Here is a 15,695-nt window from a genome sequence, read left to right as displayed (position 1 = left end):
CAGTAAATAAAGAGAAACTATTACAGAGTTCTTCACACAAACAGTGCGTTGATAAGTGACACTCACATTGTAATGCGCCAAGCAAGTGGTAAGGGAGGTGCTGTGACCCAAACCCAACCCAAAATTCAAAGGAAAGTAATGAATAAAGATGGCCTAAACAGCAGCGCATATTTCAATGAGGAAGCATGTTTCTTTAAATCCCCAGCAGTTAAAAAGTCTGAATGCATGTGGACAGTGAACTCAAAAGTACACTATTGTATGTCAAGAGGTCCTCCTGAAGCATGGCAGCTTTGGTCACTGGTCATCATCTAGACTTGTGCCGCATGAGATAGCACAGCACAGGTCACCTTAGCAACCGAGCCATGAGGCAAGTGCCTCCCAAAAGCATACATTTAGCTTCAACCCCATATTATATCTGTACGTATTTGGCAACAAATAAACAAAAGCAAAAAAATGAAATACAAAACAAGACCAACTAAAAAAGGTCTCGAAGGGGGTGGGATTCCGGCCCAGCGCCCTTGACTGCTTTCAGAGAAAAGTATCCAGATCACTTCAAAACCAACACTGTTAGCATGACGGCTGTGGAACTGTACATAAGCATTAATACATCATCATAGATCACATGCACTCAGGTTGGCAAAACGTGCATGGGCATCAAGGTTTCCATCTAGCACCACACTCTGGAGACAGTGGGGAAGTGATTTCAGTTTCTCTGTAGGTTTATCAGCATTGGATATAAAAGAAATAAATTCCCCTGTGGTCACTCGCCAAGAGAAAGAATCGTGTATTCTGGCAAAGGATATTACAAATGTCCATCACAAGTACTCTATGCGGGTATTACTTTTACATGAGTGTCTGTAGATGCCTTTCTGCCTCCTTGTGTAAACATGCCTCAGCTGGCTTCCTGTATGCATGCGTCTGTTTCCTAGTTCATTGTGTGCCGCTTCAATGTCTGTGTATGCAGCTGTCTATGTGTCTCTGTGGACTGTGTGCTCCTGTCTTGACAGTAGACTTTCATGGTGCTACTATCCCACTTACACAACCCAGGATAAATGATAAGAAAGTTGATGGGGGAGTGTTGAGGGAGGATAGGGTGGAGTAGAAGGTGTTGTGGTGGTGGTTGGGGAAAGGTGCAGAAGTGAGAGGGGAAAGGGTGGAGGGGTAGGTAAGCATGTGAGGTAGGGGTGAGCATGATTGAGTAGGTGGGCTAGAGATGTGAGAGGTAGAACAGTTTGGTAGAGGATTGCATAGGAAAAGGTGTGATAGGCATTGGTTAGGTGGGGTGGTTGAAGTGCGGTATGAGAAATAGGTGAGATTGTGGGGGCAGCTAACCTGAGAAAGCTGGTGAGAATAGGTTTGGGGTGGAGGAAGGAAGGTTGGGTGTAATGGTAGAGTGGTGGCTTGGGACAGGGTGGGAGGAGTGGGTCAGGGGTAGTGACAGGTGGGTATTAGAAAGAAATTAAAATAGTCAATTTTTGTCAGAAACGATCATTACAGAGTATAGTGTCTGGGGTGGGTCATACTATTGTAAGGAGCCGAGGATCTTGAGTGGCTGCATTTAATTTATTTTCTTATGAGTGCTTGCTTTAAAATGTGGAGGTCATGAGAAAATTGTCTTCTGTAATTTCTCTCGCCACTCGTAATCATTTAAGATTGGTAGTCTAAATAATGAAATTTTTAAGGGATTAAAGAAGTACTGAGAAAAGTTTGAAGCAGTGGCATAGCACAAAATGTGAAGACCCTCTTGTGAGCCATGTTGAGGGCCCCCCAAGATCGTCAACAAGGCATGGGCCACGCCACACTAAGAGCTGGCCTGGGCCACTACGCATGCTCAATGTGCATGATGATCTTGCTGTTGCAGGGGCACGCTGTTCCCTGCACTAGGTGAAAGGGTTAGGCCTGTGTTTTACTTGAACCTTACATTTTTAACCTTGCATAGAAACAATGGAACTGTCTGGTCCCTGGCACCCAAATGTACCAGCCACCTCCTCGCGTGTGGCCAGTAATATTATGTGTAATACTTATACTATAAGAAAATATGTTCATGCTGGCTCTGTCAATATATACTAGTATCCCCATGTAAGAACATGCTGGTAAGATCTTATACCACAGGAAGAACACATGTTATTACCAACTGCACAAATGCTCCTCCCACCACCATGTAACAACACGCTTCATGTTGACGTTGCCTTTAATGCCAGTAAATAATGCAATGCCACAATAAGGAAACATAATCTCCTTGCTGGCTGCACAAATGCCCCTCCCCATGTAATAAACCTCATGTTGATTTTGCCCTCAACAACAGTAAAAAAAATCTGTTCCTCAATAAGAAAACATAAACTTGTTGTTGGCTGCATACATACTCCCCTGCCTCCATATAAGAACACTGATGTTGACTGTTCCCTTAACACCAGTGACAAATGCCTCCCCCACCATGTAAGAACACGTATCATGTTGGCTGTGCAATTTACGCTATTTAAAAATGTAATGTCACAATAAAGAAATGTGGCTGCACAAAAGCCTCCCCCATGCAAGAACACACATCATAGTGGCCTTGCCCTTAATGCTAGTAAAACATGTCATGTCTGAGAAAGAAAACGTTCAGGCTGGCTGTCCCATTAGACTATAACACCCCACCCCAACCCCTTATCCATGTAATAACACTCATCAAGTTAGCTTTGCCCACAAATGACACTAAAACATGCCATGTCACTGTTTTGAAAACGTCCCTGATCGGATGCCGCCTGCTTTGGAGCCCGCTTTGCGTGCGCACATTCACCCACCAGTCACTCACCCTCACAGCTTCTCTCTCAATCATTAACACGCGCACCCAAACATTGACACTTTTTTCTCATTGACATGCGCACTCATACAGTCACACCCATGCACGCACACATACATAAACATGTGACACCCTTTCTCTCTCTCTCTCTCTCTCTCTCTCTCTCTCTCTCTCTCTCTCACACACACACACACACACGCGCGCGCGCTCTTTTTTCTTACCTGTTTCCTGACCAGCTCTGAGGGACTCCATGCTCCTCTCCAGGGCTTCGGCTCCCATGCTCTACACAGACAGGAAGCAGGGAGAACTTCCTGGCTCATGACAAGTGCACGGCAGAGCTAAAGTGCCTCTGTCTCACGCTGCAACGCTGCTCATGCTCCTCTAAGAAGTTATTTATTTCTAAAGTGGGCCCTTCCCCCATCTGGGACATGCGACAACTTGGTCCCCCACACTGTGGGTGCTGCATAGGGCCCTCCCCAGTGTCTTTAAAAAGAGACGTTGGGTCATTATCACTTTGAAGTGGGCTTCACAGTTCTGGGGACTGAGCTTTACTTTTTGACAGCTAAATTTGTACCGGCAAGTGAGTGTGATAGTAGACAGACCTGAAGGCTACTTTCAGAAAATGCAAAAGGCGCAGTGTGTTACCAGTGTTGCTGGCTAACTCTGCTGTTTAGTTTTGGTGATTACAGAGGGCCTGATTCACCGAAGTGTTTTATAATGGCACAATCCCATAGGGAAACGCTCTGTGAATCAGGCGCAGAGTCTTTCCACTGTGTTTACCTGCAAGGAGGGACAACAGACTTTTAAGGGCTTCAAGAAGCGAGCGGAGTGCGTAGAGTGTTACTGGTGTTGGCGGAGGAGGCAGGATATTACATCATGCTGTAACAAAAACTCAGAAAACTCAAATATCGGAGTGGCTTTTTGGCTTAGAACGGACTATCTTCACCCCCAAGTACGTGTAAGTAGGATCTATAAAGACTAGAGCAACCCCTCTCCCTCACGGATGTCTGGGAAAACAATAAACAAAGCCACAAAGAAACGCTGCAAAAGCCGTATTACAAGATACCCATTACTAGATCGCGGACAGTCGCATCTAAACCTACAGATACAATGAGCACAGAAGCTGGGATCAAACCCTGAGCAGGGCCTCTAATGCAAATAGGGGAACTATCCAAGCCTTCTTTCAACGTGAAGCTCCACAAATTGTGAGGGCTCTATTGCTTGAAGCGGCCGAACTGGAGGAATGAGCCACCCTCTCCAATCACGATCAAACATGTACTGATTATGGCAGCATCGACAATAACTCTCTGGTAGACTTGTGTTATTCCCTTCGCAAGACTTTGCAGTTACGGTTCCTAGAAACACAAACTTTGTCTGGGTTAACAAATGTACCTACTGAACCTCAAGTATCCTTATCCCATTCTCCCTATCACCCCCCTTCCTGCTCCCCTCGCCTCTCCCGCTACACCTATATTAGGCCAATCACCGGTGGTCACCCAGCCACCTAGGCTTTCTACTACCCCCAACTTATACCCTCCTACTGGCGGCTCTGAAACATGTGACGTATCAAAAATGTCTACTACTAACAATATGGAGAAAGCTGACAGCAACAACCCCATGCAGTTTGCTATCAAAATCTTACTCAAACTGTGTGGCACCATTCTTCAAGAAGTGAACCTACAGAGTGTGGTTATTCAATCAATGGCGGACCGTATACAAATAAATAACTCTGGGGGGAAGAGGAGGGCAGAAGGAATTAAATATGGTGCAGCCTAATAATAAAGCCCCTAAGGTCGCTACCCATGTTAAACCTATGGTTAAACCCAAAGATTGGTAAAAAAAACTATTGTGTAACAGAGCAAATAAATCAACTGGATGAATGCAACTCCTTGGAGGATGTTACCATCTTTTTGACCCGTAAGCAGAGGTGAACGGCAAAACGCAAGCTGCAGGTGCAAAGGAAACTTACAAAACAATCCAAACGAATGTCCCAGGCACATGTATATGGCTTGTAGCAAAGAAAAGTATTGAATTCCACTATAAACTCCGAACTTAGTCTTAAATACGAGAAACGACGAAGAAGGAACTAGGCCGTAAGCGAATATCGCAATGGGAATTTGGGACCTTAACCAGCTGGCTATTAAAAGATAAAAGCACTGCTTTTATCGAAGAAACTCTGCTTGGTGAAATTGAATCCATATACGAGTCTTCCCCAGGCACTGTGAGCACGCCTTCTGATGCCGTAGTTGCTGGAGCTAGGGTGCGTGGAAATGTAGTCCAGGTGCAGAGTACGGTTAACACTAAGGCAACCGAGCCTGCAGGTCTAGAAGATAAACTCCTGGTTGACCCAAAAAAGATTATAATTGCAACTGTTACAAACAGCAAATCTAAACAATGGATCAACCGTAGTGAGCTGATCCATATCCTAGACACAATACCCATCCTAAGAGTGCTTAATTCAACAGACTTTTAATTTGTCGAGCCTTTGATAGAAGCTAGAGGCAATATAACACATATTCATTGTACATTACCTGAAATAGCTCAATTAATACGCTCCCAAGAAAAAACCTTACAGGGCTTAGGCTATACCTTAGATAAGGACATTTCCAAAGATGTATCACTCGGGGGTTGTGTGAAATGTCAAGAGTGGTTTGGCAAAAAGAAGCAGCAAACAATAGCTGTCAATACTGCCCCATAGCCATGAATACTGAAAATGAATTGGGATGGGCCTGGTTGTAGGGTCTTTTGCGTGCCCAGGTATTCGAGCCCAATTGAAATACTAGCATTGCATGTTGGACACCAGGGGGCATATGCACCTGCTGGGGCATAATGAACCACCAAGATGTTAACACAATGTGATGTTATTATGCCACAGGAGACATGGTTGACCTCTACTATAGTGATGGATGGGGTTCACATATATGATGGGCCAGCAAGTAAGGGACCCAGCAGAAGACCCTCAGGGGCCTAATAATTGGTAATGCGAATATCCTAAAATCTATATTTATACCACAGTCAATTGCGACTGGAAATGTGATGGCACTGGAAGTTCAAACGGGGACTCCAAGTGTCCAGTATAAACTGCTCATTATCAATGTATATGCCTCCCCCGCACTCGGCTGAGCTGATTTATGAAGCCATAGAAGAAACCCTCTCTACGCAGGTGGGTGGGGAAGAGCATGGAGCAGTCTTACTTGGTGGTGATTTGAATGCTAAATGTCTCGTTGATACTAGGGTGCAGTGTACAAGAACGTAGCAAGCAGATGTGCAATGCTGCAGACGCAGGGGAACGCAAAGGGAAGGAGATGGCTGGCGTTCCTGAAAGAATGGGAGCTGTACATAAATAATGGTAGAGCCAGAGGGGACGTTCCAGGGCAGTTCACCTGGAGTGATGGACGGCCCACGGCCACTCTTGCCTATGATTATGGAAATAATGTGGTCCTGGAGCAAATACGCGCACTTAGGGTGATCTCGGGGGTTAATAGTGACCACACAGTTTTATCATTGCAAATTACCACGCAATCGTGTGTGCCCTGTGTCAGAATGACACAGTAACCATGTTTGACTAGTAACCATGAAGGAAACCAAATCTACTGGTCAACAGCTAAACTCCAAAAAGTGTTGCACAAATTAACAAAAGTCCACCATATTGACATGGCCTTTTTGGAGGAATTAACTCCAGATGAATTCGAAGCATGGTTAAAGAGGTTGGCACAGGGCACAGGAGCCATCAATGGTAATGAAATGACTTCCACAGCAGAGGGCCACATGAAGAGCTTTGATATAGTAATTTGAGATGCTTAGAGAGTATTAAGAAGGGCAATTAGAACCATTGAACGTACTAAAATGATAATATTGGGAAAGCCAGACTGGTAAGAAAGGAAACAAACAAATACCAGGACTGGCTTAGGCAATCGGGTCCGTCAATAAAAAACGCTCAATGGCAGCAAATGCTGGGGGCTTTGAAGTCTAGAAACTCACACTATCAGGCAAATTCTTTCACAAGCAAGGGGCACAATAACAAGGCAAACTATAAATGCAATAGGAGGTAAATCCTGCAAGCAATACTTGGGAACTAGAGACGGCAGGATTGTCCTAAACATCCCGGTTGATCCCAACCCAGCAAGTTAATGGCCAGTTACAGAAAACACACGAGTTAATGGTTGAGACCATCACGAAATTGAAGAGTTCATGAGCGCCGGGTCCAAATGGACTGTCTAACTTGGTTCTCAAGAACTCTCCGGACTTCTGGGCCTCTATTCTCTTGGTTTTGTTTAAAGTAATCTGTATCATGCATCAGATGCCAGTCTCGTGGCAGCAGCCTGTCTTGGTCCCAATCTACAGGAAAGGGGACAGGAAAGTTCCAGAAAATTACAGGCTCCTGTCAATGTTAGTGGGGTGGAAAAATGATCTGAGCACAGGGTTTCCTCTGTTTTTTGTAAATCTGACGGTGCATTGTGGGACACGTAGTCCTTAGCCCGCCATTCCGGGATAAACTTACCTTCTACACTCGGCACTGGAAGTCCTGGAATTTCCTGCATCAATCATAGACGTACGGATTAACCCAGATGTCCGAACCTATTGTTAGGTCACACTGATAAGTGTAATCATCTGGCCCTCTACACCTAAAAAGAAACTGATATAAGGTCACAACACTGATGCATAGGTGCCATGCAGACAGTGTAATCGACCCATTCTCTAAACCATCTGCGTCCTGAAGACGGGCCCTGGGACACCACTAATGAAATTTAGACTACGACAGTGCTGTCCCCTGTCCCAGAAACACACTAGAGTGTAGACGCTGTTATCCCATGTCTTTTAGATATCTTGATATGGTCTCATTCACTGTTACTAACATCATGTAACCACTCAATGCATATGAATCTAACATGCATTTGTGAGAGAAACAGCTAAAAGTGTTAATTTGACGTCACTTCTCTGTGCTAATTTGTCAACAATGTGCGCATGTATTGTTTTTTTTTATATGTTTTTTATAGTAACTGTCTGAGAGATATGCAATTAAAATATGTTTTTTTGATACAGTGCCCTTTGGTCGAACATGTAATTTGATGATATTAATTATTTCAGGTTGAGTAGTTTATTCCTCAACCACGGTGTGGTAGAGGTGGGTAGCTAGTGGTGAATGCTTTGCTGTTCTATATGCTGTCAATGTTAGACATAACGGGAAGGTTGTTATGCGCCTTCCTGCTTGGAGAGTTGCAGAGCTGGGTTACGAGATCGGGGTGCTTTACAGATATCAGACGGGATTTCGCCAGCTCTGCAACCACCCACAATCTTAGGCTTCTCGATACATTTTTAAAAAGAACTCTGGGCAAAGGACGTCCCTCTTTATATGTGACATTTGTGGATTTCAAAGACGCTTTTGATCGATTCGAGGGGGAAAAGTTGTGGTCAAAATTGCAGGGGCTAGGATGCCCAGATTGGTTGGTATTTGCAATTAAACTCCTTCCTAACAACACATATGTAAGAGTATGTCTGGATAACAAGTGGAGTATGTCCGGAACTGATTGGAGTAAGCAGGGGAGTCAAGCAAAGTTGTATGCTGGCTCCCCTGCTGTTCAATCTGTGGGCCTCATTACGACCCTGGCGGATGGACCATGGTGCTAATAGCACCATGCTCCATGTCTGACTCCGCCATGGCGGAATGGGGAATTACCACCCCATTCCGAGGTTGGCGGAGTGGTAATTCCCCCTTCCGCCATGGCCCTTCCCCATTCCCATTTTTGCCCCATAAGGCATAATGGGAATGGGGAAGGCGCTAAGTACGGTGCCGCAAATTGCGGCACCGTACTTAGCACCAAGGTCCCTTTGCGGCATGGTTTTTAACGCCTGCAAAAAGCAGGCGTTAAAATCACCATCCCGCAAAGGGACTTTGTAATCAGGCGTTAAGGGTCGGCGCCGTTTACGGCGCCGTAAAACCCTTAACGCCTGACTCGTAATGAGGCCCTGTATCTTGCAGACTTGCCCACTCGTCTTCTGGTAAAGTCTAAATGCCCCCTAAAATTTGTGACGGGGAGTGTCGGAAGTACATTGTATGCCACCAATTTGGTGTTATTCGACCACACACTTAGTGGGATGAATAGCATGCTAAATGAACTTTACAAGTATGTGCAGGAAAATGGCTGTACGTTGAACCTTTTCAAGACCAAATGCATGTTAGTGGCAAACAAAAAAGTATATAAAACAGCCCTGAATACAAAGCTGGGGGAGATTGAATATGTGGGAAGCTATGTTTACTTAGGCCTTGAAATGAATAATAAAAATAACTATGAGGGCATCGTAGGGACCAAATCAAGGAAAGCACGCCAGATGACGCTTCTCCTCAAAAAATGTGCTCCTGATACTGCGGGATACACTATGCAGAGCATTCTGGTTCTTTACAAGCAATGTTACTCTCCAATGATCTTGTATGGGCTGGAGGCAATAACAATGAGGGACCTCGGTTGGTTAGATGATCTGGATGGGAGATTCTCGCATACAGCACTAAACCTAGCGGCCCCCATCCCTATGGAATATTTATGGCTGGATCTTGGGATCGTATCATTAAGCACAACATTGCTCAAAAAGAGAGACACATTGTATATTAAGTCCAAAATGTCACCTAAGTCCCCACTATTGGAGGATTTAGGTAAAAGCTGCGGGCAGGAAGTTAGAAACGGTCAGAAGAATTTTGAAACCTTAAATTTGGAATTCTTTCACACCGTAAATAGGACACCTTGGCCTGAGACTTGGTCCAATTTTGACCTGGTCAAGGCCTCTCTATTTAAAAAGGACAACATCTGGGACTGGGTTAAAAATTATGCACATTTGGCAGGTCACAGTAACTACGGCATGGTCACACATGTCATTCAAAGCTACCTGAAACCTCAGTCGGATCTCCTTTTAAGTCCAAGCACTGCAGTCTTGCATTTTATGTTGAGACTAAGAATGAACTCTTTACGATTGTTAACATTTAAAGGTCCCACAACTGGGAATCCTGAAAGAATTAAGAATATGTCACATATGTAAATCTTCAGAGCATTTAGAGACAGCGAGGCACGTAATGACAGAATGCTGTGCACTCAGACCAATATACATGTGCCCACTAGGCACCAGATTGCATAATTACACATCCATTAAATCTGACTCTTTTTGGGAGTATTGCCTAAATTCAGATTCCAGACAAATGCACATTGCACTTTACTCAATATGGAGAATAGTGGAAAAGCGACTGGGATTGCGACATTTTAGAGATGAGTGACAGAAGCAGTAGCTGATACCCTAGGGGTTATTACGAAGGGATAAACTGTTTAAATGATTTTGTGTAAATATGAACTGTGATATTTAATCAACAAGGATGCATTAATATTTTAATATTTTAGTTAATACCAATTGTTGTGATTGACAGATGAAAGACTTTATGGGTTTTAAGTATGAACATACCAAGGCAATATGTGGTTTATGAAATTGCTTTGGTTCTTTTAACGTGTTCATGTTTTCTTGTTAAAGTTCCTGTTGAACTATAAACAAGTAAAGACAAATAAATAAAAGGTAATATATTGTTTGTTTCCTTAAAAGATGAATCCTACTTAACAAAAAACGAGTATATTGTAATTGTTTTGTACATCATTGCCCACGTTATCCCATGTTTGAACTAACAGTATGATGTAACGTTTGTCATTTTTTCAGGTTTCCCAAAGAAGGCATGTCAAAGGATATGAAGTCACTGTTGAAAGTCTAGCCAAGAATGATCGGTTGAAGCCAATGAAAAGCAGAGTCAATACAACCAGTTTGGAATTTAATCTGGCCATGGCTTATTTTAGGATAACAATATTTGCCTACAATGATGTGGGTGAATCTCCGAATTCCAGTGTTGTTGTCCCAGATACACCTTTCACAGGTATTCTCTTTTTTGCATTGAAGTATGATAGAAAAGCTATGCTGGCATGCAAGTGTGTAGACAAGAAACAAAGGACGAGCCGCAAAACCTGCAACTCATCCACACGCGCCTTAATCAGCACCAGACACGTGCTATTCTCCTTCTCCTTTGAGCCTTTCTAGTTCACTGCTGTCAGAAAGACTTAATGTAGGTCTTCTACATATAATTTGCAATAGAGTGAAATGCGTTCGCTCTAAAAAAGGTAAGTGTTGTTAAGTTTAGAACAGGAAAAGTGATTGGTTGGTGGTTGATTGTCAGCGATTTTACCAAAAAACATGTGCCTGGTTCCAGTGTATGCCCATTTCTGTATTCGTAGCTGATGCCAGTTTATAAAATTGTATTGATGTAATTCTGTTGGTTGACATATTCTTCCAATATTTAGTTTAGCGTAATTAGTTGTCTTACAGTGGCTTTGTGCAGTGCTTGCACATTTCAAGGTGTGGTGTGCCTTACTGTCTGCAATACCTGAACATTTCTATCAACTACAATGAAGCTTTTCCTTCCTGTTTGTCAAGATCCACAGATCTGAAGGGCGCCACATCCTTTACTGGACAAGGTCTCCTTACTGGCCCGGCCCAGCATCATTTCCATGTATGATGTCATCTGTGATGTCATGTCTGTTGGCATTAGCAGTGCATGGCAGGGACGCAAGTTATGGTTGTTTAGTTGACCATATCTGGTGAATTTCTTTGGTTTGTACATTTTGCGCTACAAACATAACATGGCTTTCACGACGTTTTGTCAGTGAATTTCAAAGGTTTTACTAGGGCATCCTAACCAGAGCGTCCATGTAACAAGGTTTTTTCACGGAATTTCACAGATTTATATTACTACAACTTGATCAGAATGTCCCTTTAACAACGTTTTTTCATTGCAGTTCAATGTTTTTTTTATTACTGAAAATGTTTCATGATGTTCTAGATCTGTTTGTAAGTTATTAAAAAATCTTCGTTTAACATATATGAACAATAACATACCTTTAACATATTTTTGCAGCACTCATTGATGTGTGTCACTTTGAGCAGTGCATGCAAGTTATGGCTGAATTGCTTGAGGCATGAGTTTCGGACATGCCCCCCACCAAGCCACAGAAAATAACCAGTGAACCTGGCCTGCAGCCTGGCCCAATTTACACTATACGCCCATGATCTAACAGTGGGTAAACTTCCATGGCTTGCAGCTATGGCTAGTTTCAGCAAACCCTGGGACTCAGCCATGTTACAGGCCCTGCCAAGCATTCCAGAGTAGTCATTGGGACTGCCCTTTGGCCAATCCCAGTGGCAATTTTGGCCATGCATCCAACAAGCTGACCACTGGTCATGGCAGCAGGATATGCCTCAGGCACCAAAGTCATATCACTTTTTTTGTACCGACATAGTGGCGTTTTTGAAGAAAAAAAAACAGGACGGATTAACACCTGTTGGGACTAAACCGCCACTCCTCATGCAAACTTGGTGTATATCTGTCCAGTGGTTCAGGCTGTCAGCACACTACAAATGCTTTTTGATTTAAGTCATTCAGAATTTCACAAAGGTTGACCCCTGCCCCCAGTAACTTTGCCCTCTCTCGATGATACTGCATTCTTGCAGGTCGGCTCTATATATTTTTTGCCCAGTTTCCTGCTGATTTGTTATACAGCTAAACATTAATCAGCCACCCAAAAAAAGATTATGGGGCGTGCACACACACATGCATATGTGCCAACCGCGTGCGTGTGTGTGTGATACATGATATGTTTGCGGTTAGGTCCCAGTGTGGTCCTCCATAACTTGAACACATTTCAAAGTTCCCATGTTTGTAGTTTGAAATGTCTTCATACTGGGACCTACCAGCAAATGTTTTTTCGAAATTTAGGGAACTGCAGGTTGGATACCTCTGTGGCAAGTTCCTTCTGCGTTCCTCCATAACTTGGAATGATCCCCTCCCCAAGCAGGGAAACGTAAAGGACACGAGAGGTCCTAGCTTTCTAAAGAAAAGGCTACTAAAAAAGGACCTGTTACAAAATAACAATATTTTGTTCTTCCAGGAGACTTGGCTCGTTAACTCGATAGAAATTGAGGGCTTCACAACTCTCAATCTTGGAGCTCTTCAAAAATCTAAAGGGAGACAAGAAGGTTGACTTCTGATAGCACTCAAAAATTCAAGTATCAATGAAATTGTCCCCCTATGCAATAATTTGGGAGGCATCCAAGCCTGCAAAGTGGAGCTCGACCTGGGTAATCCCAATACAACCTTAGTGCTGGTTAATATTTATTGGAACCCAGCCAGCACTAATCTCCTTGAGTTCACAGAAATTCTACATAACCTGTTGTCAACGGTGAAGTTAGAGTTTGAGGGAGCTTGCATATTAGTTGCAGGGGACTTTAATGCAGATCACATTAACTTAGGAAATGTGGGGCTAGAATCAGGTAAGCCGAGGTCTTCATGGAAAGCGAAACACTGGGGGGATTTCCTTTCTTCCTGGGATTTGGAAAGGATCTATGTGAAAAACGTGGAGAATTAATCAGAATAACCTACCTGGAAACAAGGCTCTTCGCAATCTACATTAGACTACATTTTTGTAACCTCAGATCTTTCCCTCCTTTGCCCGAGGCTGACCCTCAATTGGGAAGGAGGGAGCGATCACGCTAGGTTGGAACTTCAATTCCAGGAACATCAGAAAGCTCGGATCCAGCAAAGTCCTCAGGACCTTGAAGGATTAAAAGGCAAACTGAGAGTGGTCAAATATAAGCATGGAGGGGAAAAGTTGAATGAACGGCTTGAAGCAGTCCCAGCAGCATTGTTGACTGAGGAATTTCATCCTGAAAAATGTGGGAACTTTATCTGGTCAATCTGCCCGCCAAATGAGACAAAGGCCGCAGGAAAACAAATACACCTACATGTCTTTGATGAGGACACTCAAAAACAAAAGAGAATCCTTCGACAAACTATACGTCTCTTAAAGAAAAAAACAGGAGACGGTCCTGGGAACAGTAAGCAGAAAATTAAGAAGGCTAAACAATCTTATAAGAACTGGTTAAAGAATCATAAACAGCAGAAATTACATTACAGGATGATGGGGAGAAAATGTTTTACTTACTTAATGCAAACAATTGCAGAAGCTTCTGGGCTGCACTCAATCTTCTGGAAACCGGCCAGAATAGTTCACTCTGCAATCTGGTCCAGGAACATAAATGGATCGACTATTTAACTAAGAACTTTGAACATCCAGGATCCAAAGAGTTAATTGGAACGTCATCCAAGTGGGCCCTGTCATTTAATCAGCAAGACATAGAGGATCTCATTCTATCTACCTCTACATCAAAGGCAGCCGGACCTAGTGGGCTCACCTATCAGGTTTTAAAAAATCAGCCCAAATTGTGGGCAAAATTGTTATTCCACCTCTTTCAGGAAATTATAAAAACCAGGACCTTTCCACCATCATGGAAGAGTGCACTAATTATCCCTTTTTTTAAGGGGGGCGATAGGTTAAATCCTGCCAGTTATCGACCAATCGCCCTCTTGGATATAGATAGTAAACTCTTTATGCGTTTACTAATGAGGGAACTCACAATTTGGGCTGACTCCAAACTGATTCTCTCTAAGCATCAAACGGGCTTCAGGAAGGGCCTTTCTACCAGTGTAAATGGTCTTATATTGAACCTTCTTAGCAAAAAATCAAATGAGAAGGAGGTAACGCCGTTATTTGGAGCTTGGGTGGACCTGTCCAAAGCATTCGATCGAGTGGACAAGTCACTCCTCTGGCAGAAACTCCATAAATGGGGCATCCCATCTCCTTTATTGGCTATGCTTGTAGAGCTACATAAAAATACTACCATTAGGGTAAGGTTGGACGATGCTGGTAACCTCTCAGAAGTAATACAGGTTTTGAAAGGAGTCCGGCAAGGGTGCCTAGGTGCCCCCTTCTTCTTTAACCTTTACCTGTCAGCCCTCGGGGATTTTCTGGCCTCAGCATCAATGATATCCCCTAAGATAAATGGAAGAAGTGTACACTGGTTGGCCTATGCGGACGATATTGTTTTGCTGGACGGTTCCGCGATGTGGGCTCCAACGGCTCCTGCTAAAATTAAGCAAATATGCTAAATTAAATGGTTTTATAATTAATCCAGCAAAATCTAAAATACTTATTTACAAACATCCCAGGAAAAAGTTACCCTCTAGGACATGGACCCTGGATGCCAAGGAAATTCCTAGGGTGGAGGAGCTTAATTACCTGGGTTATGAAATTGTAGCCTTTCCAACCTTGAGCAAGGCGACAACTGTAGTCCTGGGAAAAACTGTAAAAATCATGGCCCAGATGAAGAACCTGGGAAGGAAGTTCTGTAAATTCTCAATATCACCACTCATAAAGTTTTACATCGGGAAAGCAATTCCAGTCCTCCTATACGGTCTGGAAGCCAAGCCCTTGCTCTGGAGCTATGAATGGAACAAAATTGAGGGCCGCTTGTGGAAATCAGTCTTACATCTTCCACCTTGTACCCCCTTCTCCAGCTTGAGATTCGAACTGGGCTTGATTTCTCTGGGCTGCCGGGTGGACTGGAAGCTTTTATCACTTTTTCACGATATAATCACAGCCAAAACGACATCCCTATACTTCGATATTCATGAACATCTAAAAAAGGCAAAATCGAAGTTGTTGGTTGGCTTGGAGGCAAAAGTGGGAGGTATACTGTCGCAGGTGAACTCAACAATGGAAACACTCATCCAAAATCCCTGGAAGGCTAAAAAGCAGTTGGAAATGTGGGACTGGATTGAAACGATTGAGGGAGTCAGGAATCTCAACCCGCGGAATCTTTTTTTAATAGTTGAGAGGAAAGTGGGGATATTACCTCGCTATCTTCGAAAATTCCCAGACCATAAAAATTAGAAACAACCTTCTTAGGCTCAGACTTAATCTGGCCCACACGGGGACAATTTTGGTCCAAAGAAACCAGGGGGATAAAGCAATAAAACTCTGTAGATTTTGTGACCCTC

The 15,695-nt window shown here is 43.4% G+C and overlaps 1 protein-coding gene across 2 annotated transcripts in view; it reads left to right on the top strand.

Moving 5' to 3' along the window:
* The window catches only part of LOC138511597 (interleukin-6 receptor subunit beta-like), a 665,901-nt gene that overhangs the window by 407,708 nt on the left and 242,498 nt on the right, over window positions 1–15,695 (top strand). For both annotated transcript variants that reach the window (XM_069627378.1, XM_069627379.1), the window contains exon 9: window positions 10,472–10,682. In XM_069627378.1, the coding sequence (XP_069483479.1) occupies window positions 10,472–10,682 (211 nt within the window). The remainder of the gene's footprint in view (window positions 1–10,471; window positions 10,683–15,695) is intronic.

The sequence above is a fragment of the Ambystoma mexicanum genome, chromosome 6p (assembly GCF_040938575.1).
Source record: "Ambystoma mexicanum isolate Mex_15411 chromosome 6p, UKY_AmexF1_1, whole genome shotgun sequence".
NCBI classification, from domain to species: domain Eukaryota; kingdom Metazoa; phylum Chordata; class Amphibia; order Caudata; family Ambystomatidae; genus Ambystoma; species Ambystoma mexicanum.
Note: the sequence above shows the minus strand (reverse complement) of the source record. Positions and strands in the feature narration are given on the sequence as shown.